At 43.5% G+C, this 24,204-nt stretch overlaps 1 protein-coding gene across 2 annotated transcripts; it reads left to right on the top strand.

The window, feature by feature from the left end:
• Positions 1–332: 332 nt before the first annotated feature.
• Positions 333–22,838, top strand: CLDN18 (claudin 18). 2 transcript variants are annotated; one of them, XM_036267454.1, is made up of 5 exons: positions 333–552; positions 17,190–17,354; positions 18,272–18,389; positions 21,617–21,727; positions 22,650–22,818. In XM_036267454.1, exons 1-5 carry the CDS (start codon positions 333–335, stop codon positions 22,816–22,818), a joined length of 783 nt encoding a protein of 260 aa, XP_036123347.1. The 2 variants fall into 2 exon arrangements, with proteins under 2 accessions (XP_036123347.1, XP_036123346.1); XM_036267453.1 differs by lacking the exon at positions 333–552 and adding an exon at positions 5,821–6,042 and having other exon boundaries at positions 22,650–22,838.
• Positions 22,839–24,204: the final 1,366 nt, after the last annotated feature.

Below are 24,204 nucleotides of genomic sequence, written 5' to 3'. Positions count from 1 at the left end.
TCCAGGCAGCGCCCTCCGCACTTGCTTTACCCTCTGCAGGAGGAAAGCTGGCTAATCAGAGAGAAACTCCCTCACAGGGTAAACAGTGAGGCGAGTGTACATATGGTGGAAAACAAATGGGTCTTGGTACCATGTTGTGGAAATTATCTCATGTGGGCAGATAAAGGAGTAGGGTGAGCCAAGTGGCACTGTTGAGTCCCCTCCTCCATTTCATAGCCCATTTGTGACGTATGCACCCGCCTTTCCGAGAAAACCCCATCCTACACTCAGCCCTCTCAGAACTGTGCTGTCCCTCTGTCGTGTGGGGCTCTGTGTCAGCGCTGGACCCCACCATGGCCGTGACTGCCTGCCAGGGCCTGGGGTTTGTGGTTTCACTGATCGGGATTGGGGGCATCATTGCCGCCACCTGCATGGACCAGTGGAGCACCCAGGATTTGTACAACAACCCGGTGACAGCTGTATTCAACTACCAAGGGCTGTGGCGCTCCTGTGTCCGAGAGAGCTCTGGCTTCACTGAGTGCCGGGGCTACTTCACCATGCTGGGGCTGCCAGGTAAGGGCTGGTGACTGGCAGGCTGGTGGGGGACACTGGTGCCTGGGGCACCACAGAAGGGCCACTGGGGAGAGAGAAGCAACAGCCCCGACCACCAGGGTCAGAACAGGTCTGTAGGACCTTAGGGAGAGGAGATCTCTGGAGCTGTCAGGGCTCCTGTTCCCCCGGATGGTGCCCAATTCTCCCCAAGGGGCACATTTTTAAAATAACTTTTATGTGAGCAATGGTGTTGAGTCTCAATCACCCGCAGTAACAGGACTCAGAAGGCCCAGACTTTAGCCACTTCCTTTTTTTAGCCCCAGGATTCCCCTTCCTGAATTGGGGACTGGGACTCCATCTCCAGGCCCCATTGTGCCTGGTCCCAGCTTCTAGGGGGATCAATTCGTAAGTTATATAAATGTCTAAACTTATATAATGTTGAAGGTCAAATGTAATTGAAAAAAAACTTAAAAATAAAATAAATTTTAAAAGAAATAGGTGATGTTTAGGTAAATAATAGCACTTTTGTGTAATGGAATACTAATAGGTTCCTATTAAAGTACTGTTTTGCTCATATCAAATGAAATGTTTAATATTAAATATATTAAATGATGTTTACAAAGAGTTTTAATTGCACATGTATACAATTAAGTGAAAAGAGCAAAACATCAAATGGTATAATCTCTTAATCAGGTAAAAATTATATACAGAGAATGGATAAAAAGGAAGTATTTCAAATATTTTGTCTAGAATTTAACATTGTGAGTGATTTGTCAAAGTTATCACTACTTCCAAATTTTCTGTTATGAGCATCAAAAGATGGAATCAGAAATTAGGGATATAAAGGGTGGGACAAAAATAGGTTTACAGTTGTGAGTACGCAAAACACAGAGTTTGTTATTATATTATTATTTATTTATTTATCACTGCATCATTTAACAAATAACTGTAAACCCACTTTTGCCCCACCCTGCACAATGTGGTAATATAGTTTTGAAATTAATAAATGTATCAGTTATTTGTCTTACTAGTGTACTGATTTTACTCCACCTACATGTTATTTTATATTGACCACCATTTTTGCTTAACTACCATACATGATTTGTATTTATATTCCTAAAAAATGGTAAAGCAGAGCTGGGGGAAAGTCTGCTCCATTATCAGTAAAATAATTCAAGCTCCTGGAAATGTATAACTTGAAATGGCACTGCCAGAACTCTATTTAACCCTGAATACAGAGATGATTTTCCCTAAAAAGTCAGTAAAACATTTTGCCCCATTTTAAAGGTGATTAAACAAAGTTGTACCAATAATATTACATTATTGTTAAACAGAATCAGATCACAAATTAACACTATTATTATATATTATTATTATCAGACCATGAATTATCAGTATTATTCTCAGAGATACATTTAATATATATAGTTTTGAAAACCTGCCCTGGCCGGTTTGGCTCAGCGGTTAGAGCTTCGGCCTGCGGTCCAGAGAGACCCGGGTTTGGTTCCTGCTAAGGGCATATACCTCGGTTGCAGTTTGTCCCCGGCCCTGGTTGGGTCGTGCGGGTGGCAGCCACTCGATGTGTCCCTTTCACGTCTATGTTTCTCTCTCTCTCTTCCTCTCTCTCCCTCCTGCTCTATCTGAACAAAAAAAAAATGAAAAAATGTCCTCGGGTGAGGATTAAAAAAAAGAAAGAAAGAAAGAAAGCCTATTGCCATGAATGAGGAAGCCAGCTTTTTCTCCCAGGGACCTCATTCACTCTTGGCAGTGACAGCTAGGGCAGAGGTCCACTCACTTCAGAGCACAGAAACTCACCAGGAAGTGAAAAATCCCATCTTTAAGATGTTTTAAAACATGTCAATATTTATTTTACATTAAAAAAAAAAACCATGTAGCCCTGGCTGGTTTTGCTTAGTGGTTAGAGTGTCGGCCTGTGGACCCAAGAGTCACGGGTTTGATTCTGGTCAAGGGCAAGTACCTCAGTTTCGGTTCAGTCCCCAGCCCTGATCAGGGTCATGCGGGAGGCAACCAATCTATGTGTCTCTGTCACATTGATGTTCCTCTCTCTCTCTCCCTTCCTCCCACTCTGTCTGAAAATAAATAAAAAATATCCTTGGGTGAGGATTTAAAAAAAAAAGCATGTAGACTTACAATTTCTCCCTACTCATTCAGTATTCTGCCTAGGTAGAGGTGGCTTTAGTTTATTCTTTAAAATTAACTTTTTCTTCTTCCAAAATATAAAGCCACCATCACCATTTCAAATAAGAAAGTGAGCTTAATTCATTATACCTGAACAATGTTTCCTGTCTTAAATTTTTGCATAAAAACATTTGCATAAGGAAATGGTAGTAAAAATAGATAACTTGTAAATAACCTATTTTTAAAAATTTTCCATTATCAATTTATTATTTTGGTGATACTACAGTCGATGTAATGGGAGCGAGTTGTTGGACAAATGTCATAAGATGAACAACTTGAAACCAAACTCTTAAAGATCTAGATATCTTTATGAACAAAAAGCCAATGTCTTGGTCGACATAAGAGTAAAATGGACTTTGTCCCCAGGAACAATGACAGAATCATTCCTGAGTTATTCAAACATTTTCCAAACTAACTGGTCAATCCCTGTCCACCAGCAGAGAAACAGTCACTTCTTCTAGTTGCCCCCTCCCCACCTTTTAGACATGGCCTTGTAGCTCAGTTCAGGGGATACAGAGCTACCAACACTATTGATCACCTCAGTTATATACGATTCTTGCTTACTCTCTCCTTTTGGCTCATGCTTCAGTCCCTACTAACCTTGACCATAGAACCTAAAGCAAGGTGTGTGGTTGAGGGAAGCGGTGCCTCCATTCGAATTAGGAAGACCTTCCATATTTGCTTTCTGTGTTTGCTGGGAATAAAGCTGTGAGAGTTGTGGCTGGGTGCACCCAAGATAACATTGAAATGTCCAGATGCTAAGACTTGTTTCCTGGAGAATTTGAATAGGTTAGAGATTGGGGTGTGGTGTGTGTGTGTGTATGTGTGTGCACGTGCGTGTGTGTGTTTCAGGGCCTTGAAATACAGATTTAGAGAAGTTTTCATTAAAATGTATCTGAAGGGGTTAATTTCCAATATATAGAGAGTGCTCATACAACTCAACAAAAGAATGACAAAGAACACAATTAAAAAATGGGCAGAGGAACTAAATAGACACCTCTCCAAACAGGACATACAAATGGCTAAGAGACATATGAAGAAATGCTCAACATCACTAATCATCAGAGAGATGCAAATTAAAACAACAATGAGGTATCACCTCACACCTGTCAGAATGGCCGCCATCAACAAATCATCAAACAACAAGTGTTGGCGAGGGTGTGGAGAAAAGGGGACTCTAATACACTGCTGGTGGGAATGCAGACTGGTGCAGCCACTATGGAAAAGAATATAGCGTTACCTCAGAAAATTAAAAATTGAACTTCCATTTGACCCAGTGATCCCACTTCTAGGAATATACCCTAAGAAGCCTGAAACACCAATCAGAAAGAATATATGTACCCCCATGTTTGTAGCAGCACTATTTACAATAGCTAAGATCTGGAAACAGCCCAAATGTCCATCAGTTGATGAATGAATAAAAAAGCTGTGGCACATATACACAATAGAGTACTATGCAGCTGTAAGAAGGAAAGATTTCTTATCCTTTGAGACAACATGGAGGGACCTGGAAAGTATCATCTTAAGTGAAACAAGCCAAAGAGAGAAAGACAAGTATATGATCTCACTTATTTGTGGAATATAATGAACATAACAGTCTGAGGAATGGGGTAGTCCCAGAGACGTGGAAGTGGGGTACAGACTGACAATCCCCAGGAGAGGGGGTGGTGGGGGAGAGATAAACCACAGAACTGATATGCATGTATGCATGAACAATGGATATGGACAAAGCTGGGGACAGGGTAGGGAGGGAGGGAGGGGGGAGTCAGTGGGGGAAAAAGGAGAAACATCTGTAACAAAAATAAATTAATTAATTAATAAAAAAAATTTTAATTAAAAAAAATAAAATGTATCTGAATTCAGAGGCAAGATGCACAGCTAGATTAATTCTCTAGCAAAATCAAACTGCGTAGACAAAAATGCAATGGCTGATCTCTGGCCAAGTCTCTCTTTTGTGTGATTATGTAATTCCTGATATGTTCATCAACTGAAGTGAATATTTGCTGCCTAATGTGAAGACAGTATGTAAGACCTGAAAGGGCTCTGAAGTGCCCTAGTTTGGGCCCCACGTTACAGATGAAGACATGTGACCTGCAGGAGCTGGGCGGTTGGCCTTAAATCACCCAGCACGCAGCCTGTTAGTGGAAGTGGCAAGAGCAGATCTCAGGTCTCTCAGTAACCAGGTCAGGGTCCAGCAGGCCTGGGTCCCTCCTCTGGCCTTTGTGGAACCTTCTGTGACGGTCACATGGTCTTCACGGGGATCTGTGGCCTGAGAGAGACTGTGAGACAAGGGTCAACAGGGGCTTTACGTCTTTTCATCTCAGTTCCAGTACCTGCAGACTAGGAATATATCTCTAGGATTTGGCCTTCTGTCCTCAAAAGTGAGGACAACTTAGTCTGCCCCTGGTTCTCCGCATAGAAGTAGAGAAAGGGCACCAGGGAGGAAGCTGAGGGGGACCTCCACCTTTGCCGATGTAAAGCATCTGTGGTTCAAGACACTTGGACAAGTTCCTTAAACTGTTTGTACCTCACTTGACTCACCCCCGCTTCTTTCCCCCCAAAATATATGGGGATGGATAATAACACTGCCTTACTCATTTCTGTAAGATTAAAATGGAAAGATGTAAGTGAAAAGTAGTTTATGAGTTGAGAGGAGAAAATGTGAAAGTCTGATTTAAGACAGAGACACTTTTTTGAAGTGAGGTCAGCCTAAGTGGTTTCCTGAAATGAGGGGAGCTTAAAGGAAGGGCTTGGGGGTGCTCAGTGGTGCTCACCTGGGGGGCGGGGACGGGCACAGCCTCGGGGCGGGTGTCCACCCAGCCCTCCCTGCTCTCAGACCAGCTGGGCCTGCGCAGATCCGCAGGACGAGTGCCTCTTGGGGCCGCTTCCCTAACACATGAAAAAACAATGCCCTTGACCCAAGAGTGAAACTGAACTATCTAAGGAAAACACTGTGAGCAAACACCAAGAGCTGAGGGAAGCCATCTGATTAGAGCGGCTCCCCTCTGGAGCACGCGAAGCCCACACCTCCCGCAGGAGGAAGGTGGCAGCTGGTCCCAAGGCGGCGGCCAGAGCGCCAGAGGCCCAGGGCCATGTCCACCACCACGTGCCAAGTGGTGGGCTTCCTCCTGTCCATCCTGGGCCTGCTGGGCTGCATCACCTCCACGGGGATGGACATGTGGAGCACGCAGGACCTGTACGACAACCCGGTCACCTCGGTGTTCCAGTACGAAGGGCTCTGGCGGAGCTGCGTGAAGCAGAGCTCGGGGTTCACCGAATGCCGGCCCTACTTCACCATCCTGGGCCTTCCAGGTAGGCGCCGGGCCGCAGCCGGGGGCCCCAGCAGGTGAGGCAGCAACGGCCTGCGAGCTCCCACTGCCGCCGGGAGAAGCCTTGGGATAGGGCTGGCCCAGAATACAAGGTGTGCATAAGAGAAGTTGGCCCCGAGTCAAAGAGGGCGATGGGCATGGGGAGGAAATCAGGGAATTCATACCCAAGTCAACGGAGTTAGCAGTGAGGAAGGAGTCCTGAAAAGAATGGGTCTATTTTAAGGCCATGTTCGTGATTGAACAGACTAGTGTTCCTCGAGGAGAAAATGAACTCTGTGCATGGATGTAAACGTGACTTGCTCCTGTCTGCACATACATGGGGGCAGGAAAGTAGGGTGATGAATATTGTCTTACAGCTGAAAACGTTTATTAAGAGTTCATTCTATTTCATTTTCAATTCAATTCTATTTATCTTTGAAAGGTTGGATCTCTGTAGGTGCTAAAAAAAAATATATTGCCATTAAATTATAGTCTTTTTCTGCATTTGTAGTGGGGAGTTCTGGTGTGCACTCCTAAAAAAAAAACTATGTATATCAGAATATGATTTTATAGCTTTGCCAAGTTGACACATAAAAATAACCATCACAGGCATCAAGCGTGAATATGTGTTAGGACAGTGAACAATGGATGAATGCATACGTCACTGGATGAAACCCAGAAGGGCCCAAAGTCCTGGCTTCCCTCCTAACCCGGTTCTGATCTCCACTCTCTTTCTGTTTGGATGGCCTAGCCCACTTACTCTGGTTCTTATTTGCTCTACCTTCTCCTTGTCCTTCTGCATCAGGAGTGAAGTGGCAAGTATGTTGAACTGGAGAACAGACGTCACCATTCCTTGAATGCCTGCAGCACTCAAAGTCTAATTCCCATAATCTTTCACTTGATTTTCATGTTTATGGTTTGGTTAGTGTGATTTAACTTGCCTCCCCATTTAGACTATAAATTTCTTGTAAGGTCAAGAACATTTCAACTTTTGACAATCAGGGTTCAAGTATATACTCAGAAAATACATTCAGGACTTTAGAAGTGTACAGGGTGAAGAAACTGGCAAAAATTATTCACTCATTCTTCAGTGATTCAAAATGTATCACTTATTCTAAATGATTAACTCACCAATTCATCTATTTTTAGTTTATCCATCCATCCATAAACATATATTAACTATAGAATTATAATTACATTATAATGTCAGAATTTAAATATAATTATGAAAGTGACATTCTTTCACCCTTAAAGATGAAGTAAATATGCATCATAGGAACTTTGCATTCTGGGTCTTCTGGGCATTCTCCTTGTGTCTAGAAAAAGAAAAAGAAAAGAAAAGTCAGGCTAAACAGTGGCTCCAAGGCATGTCCAGGGTAGCGAGTTTGGTGAGGAAAGGAAAAGGTGTTGAGTGTTGCCTCTCTGAAACAAACACCTTGTGAGTAATTTGCTTGAAACTGTCAAGAACCTGTGAAGCCCTTGAAATTGAATTGAGAAAAGCAATTTAACTAATTCTTTTTTTTATTTTCTAAGAGAAATAGAATATGGGTGACAGAGCAGAAGAAAGGGGTTATTTACTCAATTTTTGGGAGCCACTGGTATTGCAGGACTGATAGGACCACAGACTACATGGAAGATCTGCTTTGGGAAGCAGGGGAGGTAGAACCTGGCCAGGGAGAAGAAAGCAAGCCCATGAAGGAGGGATTATGCTGTAGTGTGATGGGACAGGTCAGAAGGAGGTTGATGTAAGACCATGGATAGTTGAATTGCTGGCTACATCTAATTTTAACTAATAAATGAAGAAAAAAAAATTAACCTCATATTCAAAATTAAGGCATGACATCCCATAACTTGATGCTCAGTAACCTCTTCACAGAGCCTCACCACACATTATCAACCTCTTGCTCATTCTTTCTTTCCATGCATGGATCTCCCAAATATTTCCACTCTCCCAATGGCCAAACCCCATTAATGCCCCTCTCATTTGTCTTTCCTACTTAACCAGGGAAACTCTCCTCCTCTCCCCTTTGACATTTCTACTCTCTGCAGAACAAAATCCCCCCTCTCTCAACCATTCAATGCTGACCCCTCCACCTGGGCTCTTTAGGCCCACAGCACCCTGTCTTGTCATCCGGCTGATCAGCCCCTCTCCTTCTTGCTTTTTTCATTTCTCCTCCTCACTTATGCTTACATCCTCCTTTCCTGGAAAATCTTCCCTTCATTCTGGTCATTGTCAAGTTCTGTTTCTCCCTGGGTCACTGACAACCAAATTAAAAGACTAAATTTTTCTACCACCTCACTCTCAACCTTTCTCAATCTGGTGTCTATTCTTCATCTCTTTAGAGTGTCTGCTCCTTTGACTGTAGCAGAAGATCAGGCAGAATCTTCCTATCACCAACCTCCAGTTCTCAGTTCTCATCTCCCTAGGCAATTCAAAACCCAAACAATTCTCATGGTTCCTTATTCCCAGCTTAATCAGGTACAGACATGACAGCCTGACACCCAGCCCCTCCTATATCCCTCACCTACCTTCCCTGACCTCTCTGTTCCCCTGCCTCAGCCTGTGCTTTTCCCTGTCCATTTATTATACTCTGGGCTTGATCCTGGATACCCATTGCTCTCACGGTCCAAATACCCCCACTGCCACCCCAACTGCCATCTCCACAAATCTCCCCTTATATGAGGTTCAGCTCAAATACCACCTCTTTCCTGAAGCCTCTTCACATTCCCATATTGAATAAAATCCCACAAACCCTTGTACCAAACCCAGAGCACTCTGATAGCATTGAGTATATTCCCTCCTCATGACTATGCTCACAAATCTGAAAAGCTGAGAAACTCCATCACAATGTGTACCTCAGCCCTGCCTACCAGGGTCATGGGAACAGGAGTCCACTGAAAGCCAGGAAAGACATTTCTTGGGACTTGGTTGGCAAAAAAGGAGATGCTTTAAATCTTTGATAATTTGTGGCTAAGAAAACAGTGTGGATTTTTAAATAGCCAGCTCTCATGCAGCAGGAGTGACTACAGTATACATTGACATCCCAAAATGCAAATACTTGTTGGATGACTTAAGATTTGGCTGGCTGAAGGAAGAGATGGGTGGAAATGTTACCAGGAGGAAAAGGTTAAAAAGAAACTCAAAAAGCTGAAGGCAGGAACATAAGGAGATGAAGCAACCAGGAAGAAAGCCAAGGAGGCCTTCTGAATATTTGTGAGGCTCTAAGGGAGCTGAAAGGAGTAACATTAACCAGTCAGGACCCAGCACCCAGGTGGGACTCAGCCATCAGAAACAGCTGTGGAGAGCATGTGCTTGAGCATGAAGGGGCCTAGGGAGGAGAGACCTGAAGCAGAGGAGCTGGATGAAATGCCTGGAGATAGAAATGGAAGCTTTCAGGGAATTTTTGACCTAGACCCCTATAGGAGTTCCACCTTTCAGCAGAGATGTAAGCCTTAAAATGCTATAAAGGCATGAGGCAGATACTATTGTAATACTTCAGTTAATAATCACTACCAAGTATTTAATTCGTCCTAAGTATAAGCTCTTTTCTTGCAAAACTTTACTAAACTTTTCATTTATCTGATAAAAATGTATCATGTTTTGCCTGGCCGGTGTGGCTTAGTGGTTGAGTGTCGACCCATGCATCAAGAGGTCACCAGTTCTATTCCCAGTCAGGGCACATGCCCAGGTTGTGGGTCCAGTCTCCAGTGGGTGGCATGCAGGAGGCGGCCAATCAATGTTCTCTCTCATTGATGTTTCTATCTCTCTCTCCATCTCCCTCTCTCTCTAAAAATCAATAAAGAAGAAAAAAAGTTTAAAAACAAAAAAAAAAATATGTATCATGTTTAGTTGGAACTTACAACCATTGAATAATTTCAGTTCATTCAACTAGCTGTATTGTGTAAACTATGGATATACTAATGAGGTAAATAGCATTGGTAGCAGGATTGTTTACTTGTATATTACCAGTTCTGTATAATTTATAGCCCAAGATTTCCTCACTGTACTCTAAATAGTCAATGTAACATGTAGTTCTCCCAGGACAGAACCTAGAAATAAAAACAACTGCCAGTTAGTGGACTGCACATTGACTCTCCGGTTTAATCTTCACAACAATACAAGGAAATATGGATTAGCTTTATTTTTACAAAAGTGGAAACAGAGTCTCAGAGAGTGGGTCAAGGTAACAAACATGCCCAAGCTCCATGGATAAAAGATGGCAGAAGCAGAAAATGAACCCAAGGCTGAAAGACTTCCAAGCCTGTCTTTCCCTGCCCCATACTCAGGCTCTATTTCTATGCTCCAGGTAGACGGGGCTGCCTTTGGAATTAGAGAGATTGATCTGGACTTGAGCACATTAAGAATAGGGGTTACATCAGTAGCCTTGGCCCATTTATAGCAATATTGTTAACAATGTACAATTAGAAGTTCTAAATTTAAAGAGCTGAGGACTTGTGTGTCTTTCCCATTTCCCCTCCCTGGAGACAGTGGGAGGAAAAGCAAAGGTCAGTCAATGACCAGGTGAAGAGGAGGCAAAGGAACCTGGCAAACTCATGCCTGTGGCTCCATGATGACACCATAGTTAAGTTGTTTTTTTTTAATGTGTTTGCAAATATTTAGACTGAATTCAATGCGGTGGCAGGCCCAATGGCTAGAGGCAGGTGAGTTGGAATCAAGGGCATAGTTTAACCACCTACATCTCTTGACCTCACTTTCCTCATCTGGGATATGCCTCACAATAAGGCTTTTGTGCGACCCATTTACAAGCTCTAGCTCCAGCTCTAGGTGTCATTAAATCATTACTGTCATGTCTACACCACCTGAAACTCTTAGACATTTCATCTTTCAGATATCTTTTCTTCTCCAAAATCAAACACCTTTTATAAATACAAATATCCAAAGTAAAGATTATTTAGGGTCCTTCATTCTCCTTTCCATTCCCCATTCCACCTCTGTTCTGAGCTCTTCACAGATGCTCAGCCCCTTTGCAGGCTCTGAGTGTCTTAATTTCTTTTTCATATAACTGGCAACATCTCCCCCTTCCTATCTCAATGTGGAAAAAATAATAGCCAAAAAGAATTAGGGGTTCCTATCAAACTGTTGATCATATTTACACACACAGGAATGGATTTTAATTAAACCACATTTAACCCAGAGAACAACTTTATAAACCCTAAAGCAAAAACCCTTAAGAAAAAAAATACGAAACTGCTCTTCAGTGTCCTTTCTGAAAGAGCTGCCTTGTTTGCTTCTTCTTCTGATGGCTGGCAGTCTCACATATAGTCTGCTGCTCATGAGACTGTGAAACCAGCTTGTCTTTCCCCAGTGTCTGGTGGAAGAAACTGGCCTTAGGAAGTGAACTGATTATAAGTTAGTTATAAAGTTGAAATGAGATCTGAGGGAGCCTCTGGGTTTTAGGTCAAGCTACGTTTCCTTTTTTCAAAAACAAAATGATGTTTTGGCCTTTTTAATTCTGTGGACAAACATCTAAATGTATACACACTATTGTACATTGAAGGAAATCCCACAGAGGACTGAGAACACAATCCCAAGAGAACTTGTATCTTAGGTATAAAAATGAGGCTGCTTGCCCTGACTTCTCAATGACCAGAGCCACGTAGACCCAGGACTCAGAGTTCCTCCTCAGCTTGTGGTCGTGGAAGTTGTTGCTTTAATAGCAGGGCAGCCACCCACAAGGCATTATGCCCTAACATGGACTAGTCACTGGAAGGGCATCATTTCATGGTGGGGACATCATTGTCAGAGTTATCTAGTCGGACCCAACCTTAGAGATGAAAAGGAAGGGCAATGAGGATGTAAGCCACCTACACTGCCTCAGCTATCACCTACCTCCCCTGTTCATTGCCAGCCAATCCTGAGCCCAATTTCCCTGATCTTCCTTCCTTGGTCCAGAATTTTCTCTTCCTTTTTATCCTCAAATCCTCTTCCCCTATTGCCATTCACATGCCTTCACCCATGGCTTTTTCAGATCCTCAACCATGTTTTATCACCATATGAGGGGATTCAGGTTTGTACATAGTTGGTATAAGCCAAAGCCATGAGGTGTTGGAGAGAGGCAACTTCACTCTAGGGAAGGGAAATGAACTGATATTTACTGAGCCTGGCTTAGTTCTATGCTGGTGCCAAGTAGCATCTGATCTTCACAACATCTCTATGCAAGAGATATCTCTGTCCCACTCCAGAGTTGAGTAAACTAGGCTCAACGAGGTTAAATGACTTTCCCAACAACTTACCTGCCATCATATTCTGCAGAATTTCATGAGATACAAAGGACCTCCCTATTGGTTCCCTGGGATCTTTGGAAAATCTAGGCCTTTCACCTTGTTGGGAAGGGCCTTGCCTCTGAGGTCTGACCTCAGATTTCCCTCCTCTGATCCTTTGGACTCCTTCACCTGTTCTTCCTGCCTCCGATCTGAAGCCAAGCTATACCTGAAGGTATGAGTCCTGTCCCCTCCCCACCCTGCCACTATCAAGAGCTCCAGGTCCAGGCCTTTGGCTCCTAGGGACTTGCTGTCTCATCAGCCCCACCCCACCCCTAGTCAGCTCAGTGACGTCAGCCACTGGGAACTCTTTCCTCCCAACTCCCCACTCTGAGCCCTCTTGAGGTCTATTTTCCCAAATTAAACAATTGAAATTTTGTTATTAGACAATTAAATGAAAATTTCTAGAGATGGGGTCAAACATTAATATGTTTTTAAAACTTTCCCCCAGGAAATGATAAGGTGCAGCCAAGTTGGGAACCTCACCTGAAAGCACCTGGCCTGTCGGTTCATTTCAGGGAAATGAGAAATTTTGCAACAGAGAAATAACACTGAGTTCCCATTTTTCTGTTTGCTTCTATCAGCCCTGAATCCTGCCCACCCTTCATGTCTGATAACACCCTATTGTTCATTGGAAAGAATGCTGTAGTCACACCTTTGGTGCAGGGAATCACTCTATGAACAGGTTGACTCACCTGTAATCAGCTGATAAGCCTATGCCTCTTGCTCAGAATATCAAAAAAGAAACAAAGTGGCTAAAAGAGAAATCTACCTCCTTAAGGAACAGTTTCCTGGGTTACTTGTCTATGGAAAAGGATTAGAATCCCAGATGGTAGAATCTTTTAATTGGAAAGGAAGTACAGATGATAACCATATACCTCCATGGTTATTACTAGACATAGGGGGATTCTAGCAACGAGTGATGGAGAACATTTCCTCCTACTTCCTGGTATCTGCCTCCATCACAGCTTCCACTTTCAGAAGAACCTCCCAAGGAGTTTCCAAAGCATGGAAGACTTTGGTTCACCCATCCAGGCCAAGTGGTGGCTCTGACAGTGGCCCCACAAGATATAAAACAATGTTGTGTGTTTTCCAACTGCAGGCTAAAAGAAAGAGGTGGGCCCTGGCCTGTTTGGCTCAGCAGTTAGAGCGTCCACCTGCGGTCCTGAGAGACCCGGGTTCGGTTCTCGCTAAGGGCGTGTACCTTGGTTGCAGTTTGTACCCGGCCCTGGTCGGTTGTGCGGGTGGCAGCCACTCGATGTGTCCCTTCACATCGATGTTTCTCTCTCATTCTCTGTTCCTCTCTCTCCCTCCCACTCTACCTGAGCAAAAAATGGAAAAATGTCCTCGGGTGAGGATAAAAAAAAAAAAAAAGAAGAAGAAAGAGGTGGGAGTAAGCTAGAAGGAGATTCTGGATATGAAAAGGAACTCAAGATCAGGGTGGACCCCTGGTTCAAAGCCGGTGCCAGTGTTCATCAGAAATCCAGAGGTCAAGAAAGAACAGGAAAGCCCTGCCTGGTGTGACTCAGTTGGTTGGAGCATTGTCCTGTACTCTGATAGGTGGCGGGTTGCATTCCTGGTCAGGGCATTGGCAACCAATTTATGTATCTCTTCTCTCTCTCTGTCTCCCACCTGCCAGCATTGCCATCCCTTCTCATCCAACAGTGTCAGCGAAGATCACATACCTCAGCCATAGCCATGGCACACATGTGATATGTTTTCAGGAATGAACATTAGAATCACTCAATCAAAAGAGATTCAGTGACCCCCATCCTTGCCAAGAGTCTGGAATAAGTGTAATTTTTCATAGAATGAGAAGAAAACATTCTTTATCCTACTTGTTTGATTATTGTTTGTTTGGTGGGTTAGCTAGTTGGGTGGTTGATTGGTTGATAACTTTTTGGTTGTGTTAACCAGATGCCTTGCTGGGTGCTTTATAAAAGAGATAAATGATTTGGTTCTCTGAACAACTTAAGGCTTAAAATATCATAACAAAGCAGGTTCCTGGGTAGACTTGAAGTTCATAAGAGGTCCATGGGGACAAGGTGGAGGGAAAGTCAAAGACCTTCTTCTCATATATCTAGTTTTCTGGTAGCAACATCCAAAGACAGCACAGCCTTGAGGCTATTTCTTGAACTCTTGGACTGTCCCACAAATGTCTTCTCCATAGCTATCCTGAACCACAGGTTTATGGTTTAATTGTGTGTGTTAAAGAGAATTAGAGCTACAGCACATGCTACTATTAGAAAGTGGTTCTATTATGATTATGTAACCAAGGTATTCCCAAGATGAAAGAAATTAGAGGTTCAGAATTTCCAGTAAAAATGTAATCTTCTCAGGTTGTAAGTTGCTTGAAGGCAGAGACTATTTTTTTAATGAAACTTTATACCACCTACAGCATCTAGCAAAAGGTTTTGCAGAGAATTTGAGCTTTAAAATACTTGATGAATAAATGAATGCAAAAATAAGATGAGACTGATATATCCTTTATTCTAGTTGGTTGATTATTGTTTGTTTGGTGGGTTAGCTAATTGGGTGGTTGACTGGTTGAGCATATGAATGTGTTGTTTGACTTTGAGAGTACACCAACATGTGCTGGATGAATACAGAAAGATGTAAATGAATACACAAGTAGGTGACACATGCTTGCATTCACCAATGAGGGAATGAACAGGGTGCTTGTTACCAGTATCCTATGGGGCCAGAAAAGCTATCAGGCAAGGCTTGGGAGGTCACAGGTGACACACTAGAGCCCTTCTATATTAGGAATGAATTCAAGGGCCACTCCAAGGCCCTCATGAGTACTCTTTGCCTTAGTGGGGTTACCATGGCTCTAGCATCAGAATTCAGCTGCAAGTCCAAGATGACACTGTTACCAATTCTTCCAGGAATGAATGGTCAGAACCCAGATTGATCTACATCATAAACCAACACATCTACTCTGGAAATATAGTTGCTAATAGGACCAAGACTGATAACGGCTGCTTGTAGAATGATCTTCCCAGGAGAGAAGCAAAGTTAAAATCAGAAGTTTCTTTAGAGAAAAGAGACTCAGAACCTAGTAAATGGAGGTCAGTGGCACAGAACTAGAGTAGCTGATACCATCATCACTACACAAGGAGACACCTGATGAAAAAGGGCCTCCATTCCTCAAACACTGCAGAGGCTCTTTAATGAATTCTGCATGATCTACCTATTCTTTCCCAATATATTTCATTGATTGCCATTTCTTCCATCATGACAAATTGCTTCATGATACATACCTTAGGGTAAATAGCTGGCAACTCCACTGATATTGCTCATACTTGAGATGGAAATCTTCCCAAACAGATTGGAGAGAATTCCCTCCCAGGGCGTCCTTGTTTCTAGAGTCACATTTATAAATAATCTCCTGGGACAGGTTATTCCCCGAGATAATTTTTGGAGAATATTCCTTTATCCCTTCTTAGCATTCATTTCAGCGGATGACATTTTATGGCCAAGACAGCGAGTTTGGAGGATACATTCTGTTAGGAGCATACAGGTCCCTGTACCTTGACAGCAGCCAGACCTCTGCCAGGTGTTCCAGGATAAGGTACCTCAAAACAGTGCACTGTGATGAGAAAGTAACCATTTGAGAGTTTTGGGTTTAACCCCAGCTCTGTTTTACCCTTGCTATGTGTCCTTGGGCAGGTTACTTAACCTCTGAGTCTCAATTTCTTCCATTATAAAATTGAGGCAATAATATTGCTTTTATTACAAGGAGTTTTCATGTGGGTTATATTTTTTAATGTCTGAAAAAGCCCTTGTTGGCTTTCAATCTAAAGTAGCAATTACTATGTCTACTAGAGTAGAATGGAGTTTTGCTTCCCCAGTTCTTCAGTCCTGCTCTACTAGAACTTCCCATGCTAGGGGACTTTCCCTCTGGAAGACATCAAGGATTCATTTGCCTTTCTTTTATAAGATTCATTATGCTTGCAGTGGACACGTTTACCGATTGTCTTTCCCACTTCAGTAAATGCTCTATGAGGGCAAAGACCATGTCTGCCCTATTACTTACTGCCATCTCATGCCTAGTCATGGGGCTCAGTAGAAGAGTATTGAGATCAATCTCTGCACTTTATGAACAACCTAGAAACCACTTTGGATATATCTGGAGAAGAGGTCATTGCAAGAGAGTCCCAGAAGGACCTACAGCTTCCATTGACCCTGGAAAGGAAACTGCTGGTAAACTGTGGTCATGTTGAAAGGCCTAAGATTGATATAGTATCTTTTTATATGAACCCAAAACCTATAGCTCGCCATGACCTTAGTAGTCCCTTTGGAAGAAGGTAAAAATACAGTGTCCTTGCTAGATCACTGAGTGACCTTGCTTCAGTGTATGTTATAAATGAATAGTGGGTTGTCCTAAAGTGAACGCAACTGTATGAAATATTGAGCCCACATGGAAAGACTAGAGAAAACAGATGTTTGGGTTAGAAGTCAAAGCAACTCAGTTTTACTATAAGGTCTACCAATAATTTTTAATGTCGCCTTAGTCACACCATTCCTCCTTCCTGACCCCCAGAATAGCAAGCTTTAAAATGAGGAAATGAAATAGATAAATTCCATTGACCCTCCCAGCTCCAACTGTCCATAATTTTCTCATTCTACAGGCATTTGTATGCATGTCCTTCATCAATCAGAGGATTGTAAGTCCTGGTTTTGCAACTTCCACAATTCCACATCCCTTGACAATAACAAGGTTCGCGTCATGGTTTATGGACTTGCTATTTCTCAGAAGTTTGGTGCTGGCTGGTTGTGGTTGCTTGATTTTATTAAACCAGAGCCTGATCAATCATTTTGAGCTGATCTTGTCTGTCTGCTTGTGTCTTGCCCCTTGACCCACAGCCATGCTGCAGGCAGTGCGAGCCCTGATGATCGTGGGCATCGTCCTGGGTGCCATCGGCCTCCTGGTGTCCATCTTTGCCCTGAAGTGCATTCGCATTGGCAGCATGGAGGACTCTGCCAAAGCCACCATGACATTGACCTCTGGAATCATGTTTATTATCTCAGGTAAACTAGGATCTGGGGTTCCTGCTGTCAAATGTGCTTCTGGGAATGTGAGAGCAAAAATCATTATGGCAGAGAAAACACAGCTTCTCCCTACTGAGCAAAGCTTGAGAGCTTTTCACACTGAGATTCAATATCTGATATTAAGGCCCAGTTACACTCCACAGAATTATCATGAGTGCTAAGGTCCCTCTTAGCTGCCATTCCAGTTCCATTATAAAAGATTCCAGCCCTGGCCGGTTTGGCTCAGTGGTTAGAGCGCCGGCCTGTGGACCGAAGAGTCCCAGGTCAGTTCCCGCTAGGGGCACGTACCTTGGTTGCAGTTTGTCCCCAGCCCCGGTTGGGGTCATGTGGGTGACAACCCCTTGATGTGTCTCTCTCACATTGATGTTTCTCTCTCTCTCTTTCTCTCTCTCTCTCACCCTCCTCTCCTCCCTCCCGTTCTGTCTGAAGATAAATGCAAAAAAAATGTTCTCAGGAGAGGATAAAAAAATTAAAATTAAAAAACTTAAAAATAAATAAAGGATTCCAACCCTAAGGCAGTAATGTGACTCAACTCTTAAAGGCATTATTTTGGTAAGATTCTAGAAAGTGATTTTAAGGGACATGCTCTTGACATTGTCAAAGAACCAGGCCCCACGTATTTGTACTATTAACCATTGGTTCCAAAATGCATAAAAAATCTCTTTCTGCACGTATACAAATCCTCCCACAATTAGAGAGGTAAGAGAGCCTCAGCACCTAGCACAATATCTAGTACAGAGTGGGAATTCAGTAATCAATGTTTGGATTAACTGTCTGTTATAGGAATGGAGCGTTCTGTAGCCTATTCATCTAAACTCGTTTCAGTATGCATTACCTCAGAAACATCATGATTGCTTTAAAGCTGACTCCAGAGCTTTCTTGTTTTTGATCCACAGGTCTTTGTGCAATCGCTGGAGTGTCTGTGTTTGCCAACATGCTGGTTACTAACTTCTGGATGTCTACAGCCAACATGTACTCCGGCCTGGGTGGGATGGTGCAGACTGTTCAAACCAGGTAACTTCAGAATCTAGGTCTCAGGATTCCTCAGTGAATATTGTAAAAATCCGATTAAACACATATGCCTAAAGTGACTATCAGTGCCTAAAATAGCAAAAACTTATCAGAGGCAACCATGCCATATCGTAAATCAATAATGATCTATAAATTCGTAACCTTTATTTCAGTGTAATATCCTTCATTATATGACTTGAGGCTGATCTGACATTTGCACTGAAATACAGTGACAGTTCACAGTATTTATCTAACACTCTTACACAGGCCCCATGTGGTGGCCGTGAACCAGGCACCATTAACCAAGGCATGTAAATGAGTATCAACCCACATCTCCAGTCCATGCTGGGAACCTGGTGAGGGACAGGTAAAAGCTTGAACAGAAATGAGCAAGATGCAGTTTAGGTGAAAAAAGTAACGTTTCATCCTCGTTCAGCTTGACTCTCTCTCGTTCAGTAATTCATTCATTCTACAAATGTATTGAGCACCTACTGAGGGCCAGGAACTGTTCTGAGTACTGGGGATAAAGACAAGGTCCCTGTTCTCAAGGAGGTTATGGTGTAGTAGAAGGATGTGCAACCCTACTATAATTTGATGTCTGAAGGAGGGCAGAACTTTTAAAAGATGGAAAAGCAGTTCTAACATGTGTATTCATTTAGCCACTTCAAAGGGACATTTCTCATAGCAAGAAGCAGCAGCAAATTCCTGAAGGAGAAAAATCTTGTTCTGAGAGAGCAATGTAAATATTATAGCCAACTAACCATTCTCTGGAGGAAATATACTTAGTGCTTCTTCAGCCACACCATCATGGGATACACACAGGGTACAAGGACATGGCCAACCCATTCACTCTCTGACTCCCTGGAACTCCTATCTCCACCCATGTCCCTGCTTTGCTTCAAGAATGGAAAGGAAGTGATTCCTATAGCTGCCCTTATCTACCTCCATAGTCCCCCCTCCATACTCTCTTGGTTACAGGAGCAACTTAGTTTACAGACTCATCCTGGTTTGCCTGGGACTTTCCCAGTTTTAGCCTAGAAAGTCCCACTTCCTGGAAAGCTCCTCTGTCACAGGCAAATCGGAAGAGCTCAGCTTGTCCACAGTTTCTATGTGCCTAGTGTCACTGTCCCTGCCCAGAGGAGCCACCTGCACCCACCTGACACCCAGCACTCATGCCTGTCATCACCCTCTCACACCATCACCCTAGGACCTGCCCCTGTCCCTTGGACAGGCAACTTCTGTCCTGGAATTAAGACCAGAGGATTCTGGTTGGCCTCCTGAACTTTTTCCTCCATGGATGGGCATCATTTTTTCTCTTCCTGTCTCTTCATCTTCTCTACACAGACTGCGCAGCTGCCAAGAAAGATCTTGGCAGTCAACTGATGAAGCTTTGGTTCTAGTGCCTTATTTAGTCCCAGCACCCCCTCTTCCTGCCCCTGACTTTGCCATTGCCATGATGAGTCTAACACTGACAGAATCTAAGCCCTGGACCAGAGCTACAAACTGGCTGTTCTTGCCCTGTATGCGGCTTATGAGGTGTTTTGTATTAGCATAAACATCTAATTTTATAATCTGAATTAATCACCAACTTTTTACAAGTGTCTCAGGTTGGATTGTTCAGAAGCAGATCCTAAGGATCCATGTGCAAGTGATTTATTGAGGACAGGGAGGCAGGTTAGAGGGTGGGACACACAGGACAGGGAAGAGGTGATCTCAGATGAAGTCTTGGACTCAGCCTGACCCCAGGGGGCTGTGGGGTCTTTCATACTTGAGCACCATCGGCCTCTGTGTATGAGGGGAAAGAGACTCCAGTGGCTGAACCAAAGCCAGAACTCCAGGGAGAGTCACAGGGACCAGCAGGTAAAGACAGAAGAACACAGGAGCTGAGGGAGAGACAAGGACCTGGGCAGAACACTGCTGTACCTGCTACACAGAGATTTCATAATGCTCACATGCTCACACTCACACACACACATCTTTTTTTTCACCTTCTTATAATAAAATCAGATCCAGCAGTGCTGGGCCCTCATTCTCAAATGGCAACATTTTTGCAGCTGAGAGACAGCTACCCTTTTAATTAGGGCTCACTCTCCAGGTGCCACAGTCCCCACCACTCTCAAATGCCCAACTCTGCGGTCATTTATTATATGTTTACGGTTTTCTACCCCATATAACAGAGTTAAGAAAGTGAAATATTTCCTTACACCCAGCCCACTTTACTCATTTAAGTTTCTTTCTTGTTCCAGATAGGTATATAAGTTTGCTAACCTTGATTAAGAGTGTCTAAGTTGAGCCCTAGCTGGTTTGGCTCCGTGGTTAGAGCGCCGGCCTATGGTCCAGAGAGACCCGGGTTCAGTTCCCACTAAGGGCACGTACCTCGGTTGCAGTTTGTCCCCGGCCCTGGTTGGATCATGCGGGTGGCGGCCACTCAATGTGTCCCTTTCACATCAATGGTTCTCTCTCTCTCTCTCTCTCTCTCTCTCTCTCTCTCTCTCTCTCTTTCCTCTCTCCCCCTCCCACTCTATCTGAACAAAAAGTGGAAAAATGTCTAAGCTGAGGAAGGGGAACTCATTCCTCATGCACAGAGGATAGAATTATTGAATGATTAACAGTGAGGGCTATGGAGGCAAAGTGACCTGCATTTGAATCCTGGCAATGCCACGTTCTTCCTAGGTCTTTGGAAAAGTTAATTAACCTCTTGAGGCCTTAATTTCTTCATCTGTAAAATGGTCACATCAATTTAGTTCTTTATGAAGACAGTACTCCTACCTGCATGGGTAGTAGCCAGGGTTACTTGAGGTAGATGAGATGAATGCTTCTTGGCCCATAGTAGGAACTCTAGGGACCAAAATTCCTTCAGAAATAATCACTTGAGACTGATTCTCTCAAATTTCTCTGGTTAAACTGTCAAGACATTCCCCTTTGGTGACAGGGAAAGGAGATTTCCTGAGATGTTTCTCTGAGATTAGAGATTTATCAGTAATTTGATGCCTCGGTGATCTAAGAGGTCCAAGAATCCCTCTGCTGTTTTGCTGGCTTGCTTCGGTTCTAATGCTGTTCTCCAGGGCACCTGTTCAGTTGTCTGTGACCCCAAGGCATGTGTGTTCAGGGGGCAGGGGCAGGGATAGGTGTAGAATCCAAAGGGAAGCAGAGAGGGCAGGCATGGCCAAGTGCAGTGGGACCTGGAGAGCTGAATCAACCACATTCATAGCCATCATCTCCCCATTCAGGTACACCTTCGGTGCGGCGCTGTTCGTGGGCTGGGTGGCTGGAGCCCTCACGCTAATTGGGGGCGTGATGATGTGCATCGCCTGCCGGGGCCTGGCGCCTGAGGAAACCAAGTGAGTCTCCCCAGCCCAACACAGGCAGACGTTTGATCTGAGCCCATTTGAACATATAATTTGCAGCCAGAATGATCAGTCTAGGCATATGGAATAGCACTGTTCAGAATGAACCTCCTCTTTTATGAGGAACAGAAAAAAATAGAACAGGAATATTTCCACCTGAGCATATGTAGGTGTGAACCTATTTGAAAGGGGAAAAACCACCCATGGGTTCCCTCTGGCTCCAGTATTCTGTAACTCAGTCGCTCTCAGCTTGGAGCAATTTTGCCCCAAGGGATGATTGTTGCAGCTTTGATTTGGGGGGTAAATGATACTGGCATCTAGTGGGTGGAGGCCAGGGATGTTGCCAAACATCCTACAATGCACAGGCGGCCCCCACAACAAAGCACACATCTCAAAACCAATAGCACTGCTGTTGAGAAACCTTGCTGTAGCTCCGTAAATGGACCCAGAGCTGATGACCTGGATCACAGTCTGGTTCTACTGCCAACTAGTCCTGCGACCACTAGCAAATCATTTGCCCCCTCTGGACCTGTTCCTTTCTCCATAAACTGAACAGAGGAGAGGGGAAGGGCTGCATGTGGTACCTTCCAGCTCAAAATTCTATGGTTCTGTAGCGTAACCTTGTTCCCCTGGACGTTGTTTCTGATTCAGCTTCACTTTAACTGAATAACAGAGGGGACTCAGCAGTCAGTCACCACCAACTCTAATACAAAGCAGGGAATTCTGCTCCACTGCAGAGACCGAAAAACCAGTGTCCCAAAACCTAGAGGACCAATTCTCTCTGTTGGCCCAGGTCTAAGGGTTTCCTGGGACACTGGACTTTTGGTGCTAAAACTAAGACATTCTGGGGTAAATGAGGTGCTTTGTCCTCCTACCAACTACATCTACGGTCGTGGGATGTTTCTTTTTCTTTCAGCTACAAAGCCGTGTCTTATCATGCCTCGGGCCACAATGTCGCCTACAAGACCGGAGGCTTCAAGGCCAGCACTGGCTTTGGGCCCACCGCCAAAAACAAGATATACGATGGGGGTGCCCGCCCAGAGGACGAGGTACAATCTCATCCTTCCAAGTATGACTACGTGTAGCACTCCAAGGCACCTCGGCATGGGCAGAAGAAAACCCCAATTAGAGCTAACCCCAAAAAAAAGGACATTTTACCTTGATTCCTGATTGCTTTTGACTCTCTGCTGGAAGCTAGAAAAGCATTAATTTTGCCTGTGGTGAGGCCAGACGGTCTTCGTCACATATTTTCATCTCTAAATATTCTGTCACAAAACATCGAGTTACCAGATATGAATTAGAGGCTATTGCTCACATTCTTCAACCCTCTATTTCTTTTTTTTAATATAACCTTCCTAATCTGATGATAGCATGTGAATTCCTGTCAGACACTTGGGTGATTTAGACAGACTCTTCCTCCTCTAGCCAATAGCCCGTTGATGATCTATTTCTCAACTCATCCCCCAGAACAATTGTGAAGGGAAAAACAGAGTCAGTCAAAAGACATCATTTCCAGCTATTTGATTTTGTGCCTCTCCCAACCTCCAACTGGGCTACCAATAAACACTGATTGAAGAAGAGGTGAAAAGGGAAATGTATTTGTAATGTCTCTAACTTATTATCTGAGTTTTGTTACACTGTGACCTTAAATGTCACCTGGACTAAAGTGATTTCAGTTTGAGGAAACCAAACCTTTCAGTTTAATTTGGCATCTGCTAATTACAGCAAGACTCTCCCAAGGGTTTCCTGCCCTCCACTGTAGGTCTCTTTTCTGTCACAGGCCAGAAAGAGTCTCTGGAAGAATGAGAAGAGAATATTATTATTGTTATTATTATTTTTGCTATTCTAAATATATTTGGTATTCTACATATAAATAAATAATATATTAGTAAAATGATATACTATCTCTGTGAATTAGCCTCATTCCTACACTTAAATAGAAGAAAATGAAAAACTACATTGTACTTTGTAAAAATCATACTTAAGTCCAAATTTCATAAACTGCTCACTGGTCCTAATTCCCTTTGAAGTCCCCAGGAGTCAGATTATAATGATAGCATCAGTGTAACCTATGTAAAAACCAAATAATGGCCCAGCCATCAGTGGCTGAGTGTCAACCCATGCACCAAGAGGTCACTGGTTTGATTCCCAGTCAGGGCACATGCCCAGGTTGTGGGCCCAATCCCCAGTGGGGGGCATGCAGGAGGCAGCCAGTCAATGTTCTCTCCCTCATCAATGTTTCTATCTCTCTTTCTCTTTCCCTTCTTCTCTCTCTCAGATCAATAAAGAAAAAATACTTAAAAATTAATAATAATAACGGAACACAACAGGTCCTAGGAAGTGAGTTGAAACTAGGTTTTTTTTAACGATGAAGCTTAATTTAATGTAATGTTTCTTAGTGGTACTTGTTCACAGGCTACAGGCCACTGTCATCTGACAGTAGACTTACTTGGCACCATGGTCAGCTTTGC

Source organism: Molossus molossus, unplaced genomic scaffold (genome assembly GCF_014108415.1).
Source record: "Molossus molossus isolate mMolMol1 unplaced genomic scaffold, mMolMol1.p scaffold_m16_p_18, whole genome shotgun sequence".
Lineage (NCBI taxonomy): Eukaryota > Metazoa > Chordata > Mammalia > Chiroptera > Molossidae > Molossus > Molossus molossus.
Note: the sequence above shows the minus strand (reverse complement) of the source record. Positions and strands in the feature narration are given on the sequence as shown.